The sequence below is a fragment of the Cricetulus griseus genome, chromosome 3 (assembly GCF_003668045.3).
Source record: "Cricetulus griseus strain 17A/GY chromosome 3, alternate assembly CriGri-PICRH-1.0, whole genome shotgun sequence".
NCBI lineage: Eukaryota > Metazoa > Chordata > Mammalia > Rodentia > Cricetidae > Cricetulus > Cricetulus griseus.
The window spans coordinates 83,986,108-84,000,971 of NC_048596.1; the positions used below are offsets into that span (position 1 = coordinate 83,986,108).

At 45.2% G+C, this 14,864-nt stretch overlaps 1 protein-coding gene across 1 annotated transcript; it reads left to right on the top strand.

Moving 5' to 3' along the window:
* Positions 1-12,874: 12,874 nt before the first annotated feature.
* LOC118238449 (endogenous retrovirus group K member 7 Pro protein-like) lies at positions 12,875-14,055 on the top strand. The gene has a single exon (XM_035441317.1). The coding sequence runs from the start codon at positions 12,935-12,937 to the stop codon at positions 13,691-13,693; it is 759 nt and encodes a 252-aa protein (XP_035297208.1). The 5' UTR covers positions 12,875-12,934; the 3' UTR covers positions 13,694-14,055.
* The last annotated feature ends 809 nt before the right edge of the window (positions 14,056-14,864 follow it).

Consider the following 14,864-nt stretch of genomic DNA (forward strand, 5'->3'; position numbering starts at 1 on the left):
CCTTATGCTGCCCTACAAGATAGATCGGCAGACGGTTCGAGGTGTCTTTTCTAGCCATCTGCCATGGCGGTGGGTGAAAGACCCGAGCTAACATGGGGTTAGCTCGTTAAAATAACAGTAAAGCCTCATGCAGTTTGCATCAAGCTCTCGAATCTGCCTGGTGATTGGGGTGACCGCAGTTGTGGCCTGGGACCCGGGATACCTGAGTTTTTCCGATGGGAAGGGGGGGCACTCCCTATGGTATTGTTAGACCCATGGAAAACTCAGGTATCCGGGGTCCCAGGCCACTACCACGGTCACCCCAATCACCAGGCAGATTCGAGAGCTTGCTGCAAACTGCATGAGGCTTTATTGTAATTTAACGAGCTAACCCCATGTTAGCTCGGGTCTTTCATCCACCTGCCATGGCGGATGGCTAGAAAAGACAACTCCTAGGGGCTCCGGAGAGATCTTGTAGGACATCGTAAGGGGAGTGTCTAGGGGTACACACAGGCTCACGATTGATGTGCCTCCAGGCTTGGAGGGTTTGCCCTGTGTTGATTAGTCAACTGGTTGTTATAGCCCATAGGCCCTCCCAGGGTGGTTGCTATGCTCTGTGCATCATTGCTGTGTGCTTGTCCGTAAAGTACACCCAGGGTTGTAAAGCATAGCGCCACCAGCTAACTTCTGATTGGTTCCTTGTCACAAGGCAGGCATCTGACTTTCTAGTGTCTAGGAAAAGGTCAGACAAGCACGTGTTTGGCTGTTATGACTGCCAAAAGAGGAGCTGGTCCCTCATTCCCCCATTTTCTTTTTTGGAATTGCTGTCTCTCTAGCGCCCCCCATCAGGGAGTGAGAGATATTGGCATCCCCATGCAAGGGAGTCCCTTCTGACTTAGCACTTTAACCAGGGAAAATGGGCGGCGAATTCTTTCCCAAGCTACTTCATGTTGACTTTGGCATGAAGTTAGGGACCCCAGAAGATTGAAATGCTAGTCAAAAGCAGAAAAGGAATTTAGGCAATGGGGAATCCATCAGGGGCTTTTGGTAGACTCTGTTGCAGAGACAGGGAGTGTCCACATCAGCTGGACTGGTTCACATCCACAGCAAGTCCAGGGCTCACAGTCTACTTAAAACAGCCTGCAGTCAGCAACTAACACTCAGATGTCTGCCAGAAGCAGAAAACTGTTTAAGACATGTTTAAACTAGGAACAGAGGTTAAAACTTATTTACTGAAGCCCACAGTGCAGAAAAAGCAGATATCTGGATATCTGTTCAAACAGCAGGAACATATTTATAACTTTGAGTCCTAGCAAAAACTACAGATTTGGGCTATAAGCATGTACATTTTTCTTCTGTCTAGAGAGCCAGGTATGGATTGGCCTGATGAAAAGCCCTTTAAGTTTGTACTTAGATGACAAGCAAAATAAACTTAAAAACCTTGAACTTGTAACTGAACGGTAGATAGTCATTACTTTATCAGCTAACATGTTGACTATAGTCTACAGTGGATCTGACTGTCTGATGCTGTCAAGCTGACAACCATTAATATTTCAGAGATCTGAGAAGGGTATATTTTATCTGAATCTACTAAAAAGTGACAGAAGCCAGTCCATATACAGTTAGCCATACCCAAGTTTCTCCATTACTGCTGGAGGCAGGTGTCTCCAGCAATCTTCGCGAGGCCTATAAGGTGAGAGGTTTTTTTTTTTCCTCTCCGTGGAAGAGGGACATGGAAAAGACTGACCTTGTTTTGTCTAGGCAAAGGGGGTGCAATCAATTTTCCAGTGTCCAGCAGCTTTGTCCACAGTCTCGGCCAGGTTCTGGCAGGTGGCAGGTATCACATCTGAGCATCTCGCTCACTGGTCCAGGTGCAGGAACTGAGGTGCCTCATAATCTTCTTTGGAGACTTTGGGTCACTGTCAGGATCTGGCAGTCTGTCTGATATTATAAACTTTAAAGATAACAATTTAAATGCCATATCCTGCAGATCTCTGAAGCATTAGAGGTCTGTTTGTTTACTTGCCTTAAGCACACAAGAAGCATACAGGTGGCTAGGTAAGGTCTTATTTCTGTAATTGATTTTCGGCCTGACTGTAACTGGATTTACCTTAGTAAAATACTTGAAACTTAGCACAGCTGAATTTAAGACTGCATAGAGTTACCTTATAGTCCTTAAACAGTAGCTACATGTACATATTTTAGCTGCTTGCTCAAATGAGACAGGGTTTTTCTGTGATTTTGGACCTTGTCCTGGAATTCGATCTGCCAGACCAGGTAGGCCTTGAACTCATAAAGATCCATCCACCTCTGCCTCCCGAGTGCCAGGATTAAAGGTATATGCCACCAACGCCCTAAACTTAAAGGTATGTGCCATCAATGCCCTAAACTTAACTTCTGAAAACATAAACTGTAACATCTTATAATAGATTAGCAGCTTTTATAAAACAAGAACTTTACATTGTCAGGCTTTGCTTAAAAATGATTCTAAATTGAAGCTCTTTAAGTATAAACGTTAATAAAAACAAACATTAAAAAAAACTGGTTTTAAAAAGAAATTTAAATTCCCTTAATGTCTTTCTGTAATATATAGAAGCATTAACATTTTAAATCTTAACTGAAAAACTTGTTTCTAAGATGGTACCTCTAATTTCCATGCGGTCACCTTTAGTCAAGATGGCGGTTTAAATATCCTTTTTTCAACTTTAGCAAGATGGCTGCCAGTCAGCCATGTGACCAGTTTGCCATGTGGCTGGCTACAAAATGGCCATAACTTGCACCATTTGTTTAGCTACATGCTTGTAACAGAACTTAGGTTATACCCGGAAATAGAACATTTTAAAACAAGTATACATAAATTATTTGAGAAATAAACAGGATTTTAAAAACAGAATTAGCTTAATATGGTTAAAATTTTAACTTATATTACCATTTTTAAAATTTACTATTTGTAGGCATGAGAAACCATAGCAAACAGTTTACATTTTTCTCTTTTAACAACCTTTTCTCTGACCTTCTACGACTTGCTTTAACCCAACCAAATGAAAGCCCCTTAGCCTGCTATGGTGATCCAAGTCAGCTTGGATCCCATTGCTCAGGAGACAGGGTCAACAGGATCTCAAGTTCAAGGTCAGCAAGACCCTGTCTCAAAACAAAACAAGAAAAAAATCAAAACCCCATCCAAGAGAGGAGGGTAATGTGACAGCAAAATCCAGAAGTAGGAGGTCAGACACATTGAAAAGAGCCCTGATGCTGCTTCCCTCTCCACTAAGATCCTTAGGTTGCAGGCAACAGCAACAGAAATCTTAAACAATTAAAACAGGGAATTTAGACTGAAGAGATGACTCTGACAGTAGAGAGCTTGTTGCATGCCAGGGGGCCAGGAAATATTATTAAGAAATATCTCAAAGTACAAACCTCTGGTTCAGCTCCAGCCTACAATTGTATTGCAGATGCTAACTAATCTGCTATTGAATGACACGGCCTCAGTGGAGAATGTCTCCTAGTTTGCATCCCTACAGAACTAAGCATTTGAAAAGGCCTGCACCTGGGCAGATGGTGAGGCGTGTAAGTAACAAGGAGGACAGAGAGGAACTAGCTGGTGGAGGAAGAGTTACCGCAGGAGACAGAAATGGCCTAGTGGCCTTGGAAGCAGGGTTAGAAAAAAGCGAGGAAGATGCCAAATAAAGAAGAGACTCTAGTTTTGCAGCATGGGACTGAGAGCTCTCTAAAGATGACAAGATGCCTGTGTTTGGTCTTTATCGCCGTTGGGTTATTAGCAGTCTCCAAGTCTCAGGCCGAACCTCATGGCTACCATGGCTTGGGGCTGAGACATGCTGGGACACTACAGCTGTACAAACATCAGAACCCGAGTTCATTCCCCAGCACCCGCATAAAAAGTCTAGCATGGAAAGTCTGGAGAGTTGACTCAGCAGTTAAGGGCACTAACTGATCTTGCAGAGGGGCTGGGTTCAGTTCCCAACACCTACATCGTCTCTCAAAACTATCTGTAACTCCAGTTCCAGGTGACCCAATGCCCTCTTCTGGCCTCCATGAGCACTGCATAAATGTGATACACAAATACACACAAGCAAAACACTCATATACATAAAATAAAAATAAGCCTTTTTTAAAAGACCTGCTATGATACATGTACTTGCAATCCTAGCACTGGGGAGATGACAACAGGCATATCCCTGGGGCCCACTGGCCAGCCAGCCCAACCAATCAACAAGTTCTAGGCCAGTGAGAAACTCTGTCTCAGCAATAAGTAAATAATGAAAATATGGATGGTACCTAAGGCAAAACACCTGAGAGTGCTCGCTTGCTCTCTCTCTCTCTCTCTCTCTCTCTCTCTCTCTCTCTCTCTCTCTCTCAATCATGTGTCTGACTGCATATGTCTCTCTGTCTACCTCTCTCTGTGTGAGTGTGTCTATTTGTTTCTGTGTGTGTGTGTGTGTGTGTGTGTGTGTGTGTGTGTGTGTGTGTATCACAGATTCAACATGGTCACTACAGACGGTTTCAGAAAGAGTGAGTCCAGCTACCAGCTACCAGTTATTAAATTCCTACTGTGTACCAGGTACTGACCCAAGAACTCCATGAACTCATGTAAACCTCTTAACAATTCGTGAGGAGCTGGGGAGTAAAATGGCTCAGCAAGTAAAATGCATGCCATGAAAGCATAGGACCTGAGTTCAGATATCCAAACCCGACTCAAGGGTAGACACACACAAAATGAGAAAAGACTACCCAACTGTCTTTGTGGGTATTTCTATTGTAAGATCCCTGGAAAGCTCAGGCCTCCAGGATCTTAGCCCAGGACCTCAGCCACCCCAATCACCATTCGGAGTTGAAAGCTTGATGCAAACTGCATGAGGCTTTATTGTTGTTTAATGAACTAACCCCATGTTAGCACAGGCCTTCCATCCATCCACCATGGCAGATGGCTAGGAAAGACAGCTCGAAGCAGCTGCATAGAGATCTTATAGGGCAGCGTAAGGGAAGTGTCTAGGGGTATGCACAGGCTCAGGATTGGTGTGCCTCCAGGCTTGGAGGGTTTGCCCTGATTTGATTGGTCAACTGGTTGTTATAGCCCATAGGCCCTCCCAGGGTGGTTGCTATGCTCTGTGCGTCACTGCTGTGCGCTTGTCTGTAAAGCACACCCAGAGCCGTAAAGCATAGCACCACCAACTAACTTCTGATTGGTTCCTTGCCACGAGGCAGGCATCTAAGACAAGGTCAGACAAGCACGTGTTTGGCTGTTATGGCTGCCAAAAGGGGGAGTTGGTCCCTTCACTATTGCTGTGATAAATACCATGGCCAGGAGCAACTTGGATAAGAAAGGGTTAATTCAGCTTACAATCTCAGTTCACACTCCATTACTGAGAAAAGTCAGGGCAGGAACTCAGGCAGGAGGCCATGGAAGAGTACTGCTTACTGACTTGCTCTCCATAGCTTGTTCAGCCTGCTTTCTTATAGAACCCAGGACCACCATCCCAGGGGTGACACCACCCACAATGAGCTGGGCCCCCTCCCATCAATCATCAGTCAAGAAAATGCACCACAGGCTTCTCAATTAAGGTCCCTTCTTCCCAACTGAGTCTAGCTCATGTGAAGTTGACATAAAACTAGTCAGAACACCAGCCCAAAGCATCAACAGCACTAAGGTTGAGGACTGAATTAAGCCAACCACTGTAATTTATTGCCCAAGACAGAATGCTTTTGAGACAACCAAGCCTAGACAGCAGACATACAGGCAGGAGTGTTCCAGCAAACAAGAACATATGGTAATTCTAATTTCAGCACACTGTCCAAATGTGAGGCCAGATCGTCCTCATCAGAGGCCAAGAAGGACTTAGGGACACAGGGACACACACACACACACACACACACACACACACACACACACACACCGCCAGTTGCAGGATTACAAAGATGCTTACGATTTTTACTCTTCTGTCTTCCTTTGTGGTGTTGCTGTCAAACCCTGACATTCCCTTCCACAAAGTCACTAAAATCTACCTCAGTCCCCCTACCTAGCCAGGGCTGCCTGATTGTCCCTCCCACAGATAATGTTTGGAAATTATGTCTCTGGAATGGCAAGAGGCTGCTGCCTTTCAGGATGGATGGGACTCCCACCCCAATTAACTTGCTGAAGCCCTGATGGGCAAGAAGAGACAGCTGAGGCGAAGAGGAGCAGAAGCCTCATGAGTGACTCCACAGTTCCTTTTTCATCTCGGAAGAGACAATTTCAAACTCGCCTTGGGTCATACAAGAAATTAATTTGATTCTCTCAACCTTGCTCTGAGTGGACACATGTCCTCCACTGCAGCATCTGCTCAATCCAGAATGAAGGGGCCATCCCCTTGAAATGATTCCCATTTCAGGGTTGAGCCAATATCGTTTGCCTGGAGTCTGGGAGCAGATGCCCAGAATACTCTTTTGCTGGTAAGTTTCTCAAAATAAGTTCTCATATTAAAGGCAAGTCACAGCCCATGGGAGGTTTGCTCTCAAGGACATGTGCCAGCAGAGACAGTCCTTGGCATACTCGAGGTTAGCTCCAATGTATCCCTCACATTAATAATCACAACCTGGTTGAACCTTGTGTGTGCCAACCATGGTCCCCCTGCTCAATTCCCAATTGATCCAATAGTGGTGGACACATTTAGTGTCACCCCCATTGTGATCCTTTCCCCCTGAGTAGATGGGACCTGACACTTGCTTTGAAATGACTAAGGTAACTGCTTCCTGTTCTGAAAATGTCTTGTGTATGCTTAGTTCTTAACTTTCTACGCCTCCTCCCTCGTACCCCTTTTCCTTGGCAACACATTTGAGATTTCCATGGCCTTGACTATTGTTCAGATGTATTTACAAAAATAATTGCCAAATTGTGTCTAAAATAACTACTGTGCTCTGCCAGGAATGAACATTCCAAGATTATTCTGACCCTCATCTAACTTTGAACTTTGTGTATTTTGCTTTTAAAAACACTGTATCCCTGAACTTGGGCACCAAGACATTTTCCAGAGGTGTTACCCCACTCTTTGTCTGGCCATTAACAAAGAATTCAAAACTCTTAATTGGATTAATCATTGTGGTTGTCAATAATTACCTCATGTACATCATTACATTGGGGACCACAGGGGTATTTCCCCATTACCCATGGACTCAGCCTTGCTCATGGGTTAGGAGAGGTTGAAGGGGAGGTGGCCCCTAACATATAAGTGTTCCAGGGCCCCACTCTTTTCATTGAGTCCAGAGAGATCTGCAATGACAGCCATTTTTCCAAACACAAAGGCAGACAGAGTCCTTCTGACACTCCTAAGAGGTGAGTGAGTCTGTGTGCTGAATTCAGTTCTGCTTCTGGCAGAGGTGGACTAGACCAACAGGGAGCTTTCTGGATTAGGGGGTTAGGCCCCAGGGAGATCTGGTTCTTATAGGAGCCCTCTTCCAGATTTGGCTCTCCCTCACTAACTTGGAATGCCAATAGTTGGGCGGGGTGGGGGGTGGGGGCTGAATTCTGGCCATGCCTCTCATGAGGAATCTGGTTTCAGGTTTACTCGAATGAATGGCCGGGCAACTGTGTAAATAATTTAAATGATTAAATGCATGACGGGCAAGTTTGACCCAGGGAGTTGTAGTTGTTTGATTGATTGTTTGATTTCTTGATTTTGTCCCTTTGTCTAGTGGCCCCAAAGGGACGCTGATTTCTGAACGACTAAGAGTCTGCCGGTTTCCCTCATTCTACCACTAGGTGGCAACCTCTGCATGCTATTGTTTGCTTTTTTTTTTTTTTTTTTTTTTTTTTGCCTTGGTGCGTCTGTAGCTGGTTTTTCTGGCTTCTGCCACTGGGTGGCACGCCATTATTTGTTGTTCATTTGTCTTTTTGTCTGCAAAATCAAAACAAAACATCTCCTTTCCTGGGGTGGGAGGTGGGGGAGCGGGTGTCCAGTCATACCAATATTCTCCTGGAGTCAACTGCTACCCCAGGATTTTCACTCATTCCCACCACAGGACTGTGACAGGTCTTTAGTGGGGTTTTCTTTTCATTGCCATAGGTGCCAGGTTGGTCATATGATTCTTTAACTTCCTTGAGCCACCTAAGTTGGGGATCACCAACTCTAAAACTCTCACCCGTTCGAAACAAACTAAAGGATTTCTCCTGAGGGTTTGAGGAGGAATGTGGGGGTGCATTCTCAAAATAAAGGCTGCCCACCTACTGTGAGATTGGCTGGCCATCTTATGAAGGCAGTCTGACTAAAGGTTACAGCAACCCCTAAGCATCCTGATCAAGTCCCTTATATTGATCAAAGGTTGCCTCTTGTTCAAAACCCAACTGCTTGGCTTAAGGGTAATGTTTCTACTATTTTGGTCTCTACAAAGTTCCCTGTTACCTGCCTCTCAACATCTGTCCTGCCATTTTAGGAAGCCAAGGATCCCCTACTGATAATAGAGATGATAGTGATGATGATGGTGATGAAGAAGATGATGACAGTGATAATAGTGATGAAAGTGATGGTGACAGTGATGATGATGGAGGTGATGAAGATGGTGATGATGGTGATCATGAAGGTGAAGATGATAATGGTGGTGGTGGTGATGTTAGTGATGATAACGATGATGATGATGATGGTGATGATGGTAGTGATGATGATGATCATGGTGATGATAATCATGGTGGTGAAGATGATGATGGTGAAGGCGATGGTGATGATAGTGGTGATGATGATTGTTATGAAGATTATAGTGAGGATGGTGATGATGATAGTAAGGATTTTGATGAGGATGGTGATGATGATAATAGTGAGAGTGATGATAGTGGTGATGGTGATGATGGTAGTGATGGTGATGGTGATCATGAAGGTGATGATGGTGATGGTGGTGAAGGTGGTGCTGATTATGGTGATGATGATGATGGTGATGAGGATGCTACTTGTGATGATGATGGTGCTTTGTGATGATGATGGTGATGATGACTGTGATGGCAGTGATGATGATGGTAGTGATGATGATGGTGATGATGATGATGGTGATGATGTTGATTATAATGATGATGGTGATAGTGATGATGGTGATGATGATGATGGCAGTGATGAAGTTGATGGTGATGATGGTGATAGTGATGATGGTGATGATGATGATGGCAGTGATGTGATGAAGTTGATGGTGATGATGGTGATGATGATGATGGCAGTGATGTGATGATGGTGATAGTGATGATCAACATCACCATCTTCAATGACACTCTGTAGCATAGGCTGTCCTTGAACTTGTAGTTCTCCTGGTTCAGCTTCCTAAGTAGCTGGGATGATGAATCTATGGCCCTGGGTCTGGCTCCTACATAGCATTTTTTAACATTAAGAGCATATGATTGTTCTTCTCATTGAATACCTAAATAATCACGTAAAGATTTTGTCTATTGATTCTTGATGCTTATGCTTTCTTTTGAGGCAAGGTCTCCTGTAACCCAGGCAGTCTTTAGAGCTGCTGTGTAGTCAGCACTGGCCTTCAAGTCCTGCTCAACCTTTCTCTATTTCCAAAGCAATACAGGCATGCTTTACCAATCTGAGGTTTAGAGGCATCAAATGGGCCTGACTACTTGATGTTCAAGCCCCTACCTTGGTCATACCACAGTAGCTGAAGCCCAGATTGACCCGGTAGTGGCTAAACGTCAAACCTCAGTGAAAACTCCAATTCCCACCACAGCTGTTGCCAGAGTCCCAGTCACAGATGTTGCTCAATATCTACAGCCAACTTCTGAGTATCTCTAGTAATGGATACAAGAGGATCTGGATACATGGGAGCTACATAGTGACTTCACAATACCTCTCACACTGGACCAGTGTAGGCCAAGAAGTCTTTAAAGCAAGAAGTCTTTAAAATGTGGTGGTTCATGCCCTTTATCTCAGGATTTGGGAGACTAATGCAAGCTAATTAGTGTTAGTTTCATACTACTGTGGTCCATACACTGAGATTGTTTCAAAACAAATTAAAATATTAAGTATTATTTCTTACGTGTTAGCTTAATAAAAGTAGAAAATATTTTCTGCCTGCAGTTTTTAACATTTGTTCTTCCTAGAGTGGCTGTTTTTATGACTTTCTCTTTGCAAATTTTTCTATGTTCAAATGCCTGCATGTATGTATGCACTATCTAAGGCCTGGAAGAGGGCTGAGGATCTCCTGAGAGTAGAACTTCAGGCACTTGAGAACCCATAGGTGATTGCTTGAAACTGAACTCAGTTACTGTCCAAGAGAGGGAAGTACTCTTAAACACTGAGCTCTCTCTACAGTCCATGTAGTGTTGTGCCAGGTTTGTGGGGCCCAGAAACTAACCCAGGGGTCAACACTCTGATGAAAAAGCAAAAGGTTTCTTTTCTTTTCAAGCTGGCCAGCTAGGATCTCACTTCATGGTGGTAAAATGAGATGCCAACCAGCCAAAAAGAGAAGCTTTTAAAAGGGCAGACCATAAGATTGAAGGCCACAAATTACAGAGTTTCCATGGTTACTTAAGGTCATACAAAGTACAGAATTAGTCAGTAACTATACATTTTAAGGGAGAAACATTTGACTGAGATAAGAAAGGGCATGGGCTTGTAGGGTTACAGGGTCACAGGGTCTGTCAGTTATCCCTTGGGCACTAGATGTGCTCTCACCCATGGATAAAATGGATTCTGAGTCTGGAGAAATGATGTAGGGACTGACTGGAGGAGGAGAACAGATACCCAACTGTCTCTGGTCTAGAGAGTTGTTCAAGTGGCTGAGTTGAGGAAAACTCACAAGTGTGTAGGGAGCTGTCCCTGCATTCTCCATTACAAGATGGCGCCTGCATCTGGCAGGCACCGAATGTAAAGTTAATGCGCGCAGGCGCTGGGTAACTTTCCATTCCTTGATCTCTGCCTCTTTCGTGGCGTCATATGGTCCGATGAGCTACAGCCAATCATGGGGTGACACGTCCCAGGCGGCGGTTGCCAGCCTTTATTAGGGGACGGGATTCTTGGCTCGGGGTCTCCACTTTTGTAAGCTTATGCTCTCTCTCTCAAGATGCATAAAGCTTTACTGCAGAAGGATCAGAGTGTCCTGTGTTGTTCTTGCCGGCAAGACAATCGCACGGGACATCTGGTGCCGAAACCCGGGAACTTGTTAACATCGCCGGCACCGCGGAGACCCCTCGGACGGGGCAGATTCAGAACTGCAGGGTGGTAAGTTCGGAAAGGTATGCTTTATTCTGACACCTTCTTTTTTGACTTTGTTCTTAATTTGTCACCACTATGGGATGGATCAGTAAAAGCCTTAATTCTAGTCTTTATTCTTCTTTTGTTCACATTGGTCTTATATTGTGCTCACCGTGGATGGTGTTCCAGTTCGCGACCAAGCTTACCCCAGGTAGCCTCCAACATAATGGGCTCTTCAAAACAGAGAGACCTAATTAAAAACTGTCTAGAGATTGAGGCTTGTCGTCCCACGGTAGCAGAGAGTCAAAAAATGCTTAAAGAGGTACAGGATAATATATCAGAAACCGAACGAGATGAGAGATTAGGAGCTCAAAAAAGGAAGGACATGTCTAAGAAAAAAGGCCCTCCCCAGGATACAAAAAAAGGGGGAGAGAAAATAGGGAATGACCAGTCACACCCCGGTAAATTTAAGAGAAATAAAGACTCAAAACCTAGCCTCTACCCCACGGTGAAACTAGAGGCCTTGGAGCTGAGCAACTCAGACTCTGAGATTTTAGACTCTAGCGAGGAAACAGAGCTAGAGGAAGACAGATACCACCCCGATAGATATCGGCTGCCAAAAGTGAAAGCAAATATGAGGCCACCGCCTGTTAATCCAGCGGGTGTACTTCCATCAGCACCCCATTATTTGGTACCGACTCCTTTTTACCATTAGAGGAGCGAAGGAAATTGCAGATGGCTTTTCCAGTCTTTGAAAATGAGGGGGCGAGAGTACATACTCCCATAGACTATAATCAGATTAAAGAATTGGCTGAATCAGTCCGGAAGTATGGGGTCAATGCCAATTTTACAACAATACAAGTAGAAAGGCTAGCCAACTATGCTATGACACCCACTGATTGGGAGACAACAGTAAAGACAGTGCTCCCCAATATGGGACAATATATGGAGTGGAAGGCTCTTTGGTATGACGCAGCCCAGGAACAGGCAAAGGCCAATGTCACAGCAGAAAATGAAAATCAGAGACAATGGACCTTTGAAATGCTGACAGGACAGGGGCCACATGCCCTCAATCAAACTAATTACATTTGGGGTGTATATGCCCAGATATCAGCTGCCACCATTAAAGCATGGAAGGCACTGACAAAAAGGGATGAATCAGGTGGACATCTTACAAAGATAGTCCAGGGGCCCCAGGAGCCATTCTCAGACTTTGTGGCCAGAATGACAGAGGCCGCTAGCCGGATATTCGGTGATGCAGAACAAGCCATGCCTCTGATTGAACAATTAGTCTTTGAACAAGCAACTCAAGAATGCCGAGCAGCCATAGCCCCCCGGAAAAGTAAAGGTTTACAGGACTGGTTAAAGATCTGCAGAGAACTCGGAGGGCCACTTACTAATGCAGGCTTGGCCGCAGCCATCTTACAAACCCAAAGGTGCCGAAATATGTCTGACCGAAAAGCCTGCTTTAACTGTGGAAAAACAGGGCACCTTAAAAAGGACTGTAGAGCCCCTGAAAAGACTAGGGAAATGGAGCTGTGCAAGCGCTGTGGAAAAGGTTATCATAGGGCCAGCGAATGCAAATCTGTGCGGGACATAAAAGGTAGGCTTTTACCCCCTATGGAGGAACCTAAAGCGTCCCAACCAAAAAACGGGCCTCGGGGCCCATGGTCCCAGGGCCCTCAGAAATATGGGAGCCAGTTACAGAAAAGCAACTCGGAGAAGGAAGGGACTCCCGAGGACACTCCGGAGTGGACCTGTGTGCCGCCTCCGACTTCTTATTAATGCCCCAAATGAATGTTCAGCCGGTCCCAATCCAGTCTCCGGGGCCTTTACCCCCTGCTACCATTGGGCTCATTTTGGGCAGCGGTTCCTTGACCTTACAAGGACTTATTGTGTATCCTGGAATCGTGGATCCATATCATAAGGAAGAATTCCAGGTCCTCTGCTCCAGCCCTCGGGGCGTGTTCTCCATAAAGCAGGGAGATAGGATCGCACAATTAGTGCTACTGCCCTCCCTTGGGGATACAGAGACCTGCACCTCCCAAAAAAGAGCCATGGGGTCTACGGGTAATGATTCAGCATATCTGGCCATACCCCTAAATGAGAGACCAACTATGAAATTATTGGTTAACGGAAAAGAATTTGAGGGGATTACGGATACAGGGGTGGACAAAAGCATCATTTCATTGCATTGGTGGCCGAAATCCTGGCCTACTGTGGTTTCATCTCATTCTCTTCAAGGCCTTGGATATCAATCCTCTCCAGCCGTTAGTGCTGCGGCCCTGGTCTGGCGGAGCACTGAGGGCAGGCAGGGACGCTTTATCCCTTATGTTTTGCCCCTCCCGGTAAATTTGTGGGGGCGAGATGTGTTACAAGCCATGGGCATGACCCTGACCAATGAGTATTCCCCTCAGGCATCAGCTATAATGACAAAAATGGGCTATATACCAGGAAGGGGCCTGGGCAGAAGGGAGCAAGGTAGAATAGAGCCCATTGAACAAAAAGGGAATCAAAGTAGAAAAGGACTGGGTTTTATTTAGGGGCCGTTGAGGCTTCACGACCCATACCATGGAATACAGAGGACCCGGTATGGGTCTCTCAATGGCCATTATCCTCTGAAAAGCTGGAAGCAGTCACAAGACTTATACAGGAGCAAGAACAGTTGGGGCATTTAGAAACTTCCACTTCTCCCTGGAACACCCCAATTTTTATTATCAAAAAGAAATCTGGAAAATGGAGGTTGCTCCATGACCTGCGGGCTATTAATAACCAAATGCGCCCTCTGGGCCCTGTCCAGAGAGGCCTCCCTTTGCTCTCTGTGCTACCCCAAAATTGGAAGCTTATTATTATAGATATTAAGGACTGTTTTTTCTCCATCCCCCTCTATCCTCAGGACCGGCAAAGGTTTGCCTTTACTGTTCCCTCACTCAATCACATGGAGCCAGATAAGAGATTCCAATGGAAGGTGTTACCACAAGGCATGGCCAATAGCCCAACTATATGCCAATTGTATGTCCAAAAGGCATTGGAACCTGTTAGGAAGCAATTTACATCCATGATTATGATTCACTATATGGATGATATTCTTATCTGCCATAGGAAGATAGAGGTCCTGCAACAAGCCTTCCCCATGCTGGTAGCTGAGTTAAAACAATGGGGACTGGAGATAGCGTCAGAGAAGGTCCAGGTCTCAGATACCGGTCTCTTCCTGGGCTCAGTAATTACCCCAACAAAAATAATCCCACAAAAAATAGAAATACGCAAGGATCATCTGAGAACCTTAAATGACTTCCAGAAACTCTTGGGGGATATAAATTGGCTGAGACCCTTTTTAAAGATCCCCTCTGCAGATTTAAAACCCCTTTTCGACATCCTGGAAGGTGAACCTCATATTTCTTCCCCCAGAAGCTTTACTCCGGCTGCTTGTCAAGCCCTACAAAAGGTGGAAAAGGCCTTACAGGATGCACAATTGCATCACATAGATGAGACATTGCCATTCAGCCTATGTGTCTTTAAAACGGCTAAGTTACCGACCGCCGTCTTATGGCAGCATGGGCCATTGCTTTGGGTTCACCGAAATGTTTCCCCTGCTAAGATCATTGATTGGTATCCTGATGCTGTCGCGCAGCTCGCACTTCGGGGAATAAAAGCAGCTGTCGCTCATTTTGGCAGGGACCCTCATCTCTTGGTTGTACCTTACACTGCTGCACA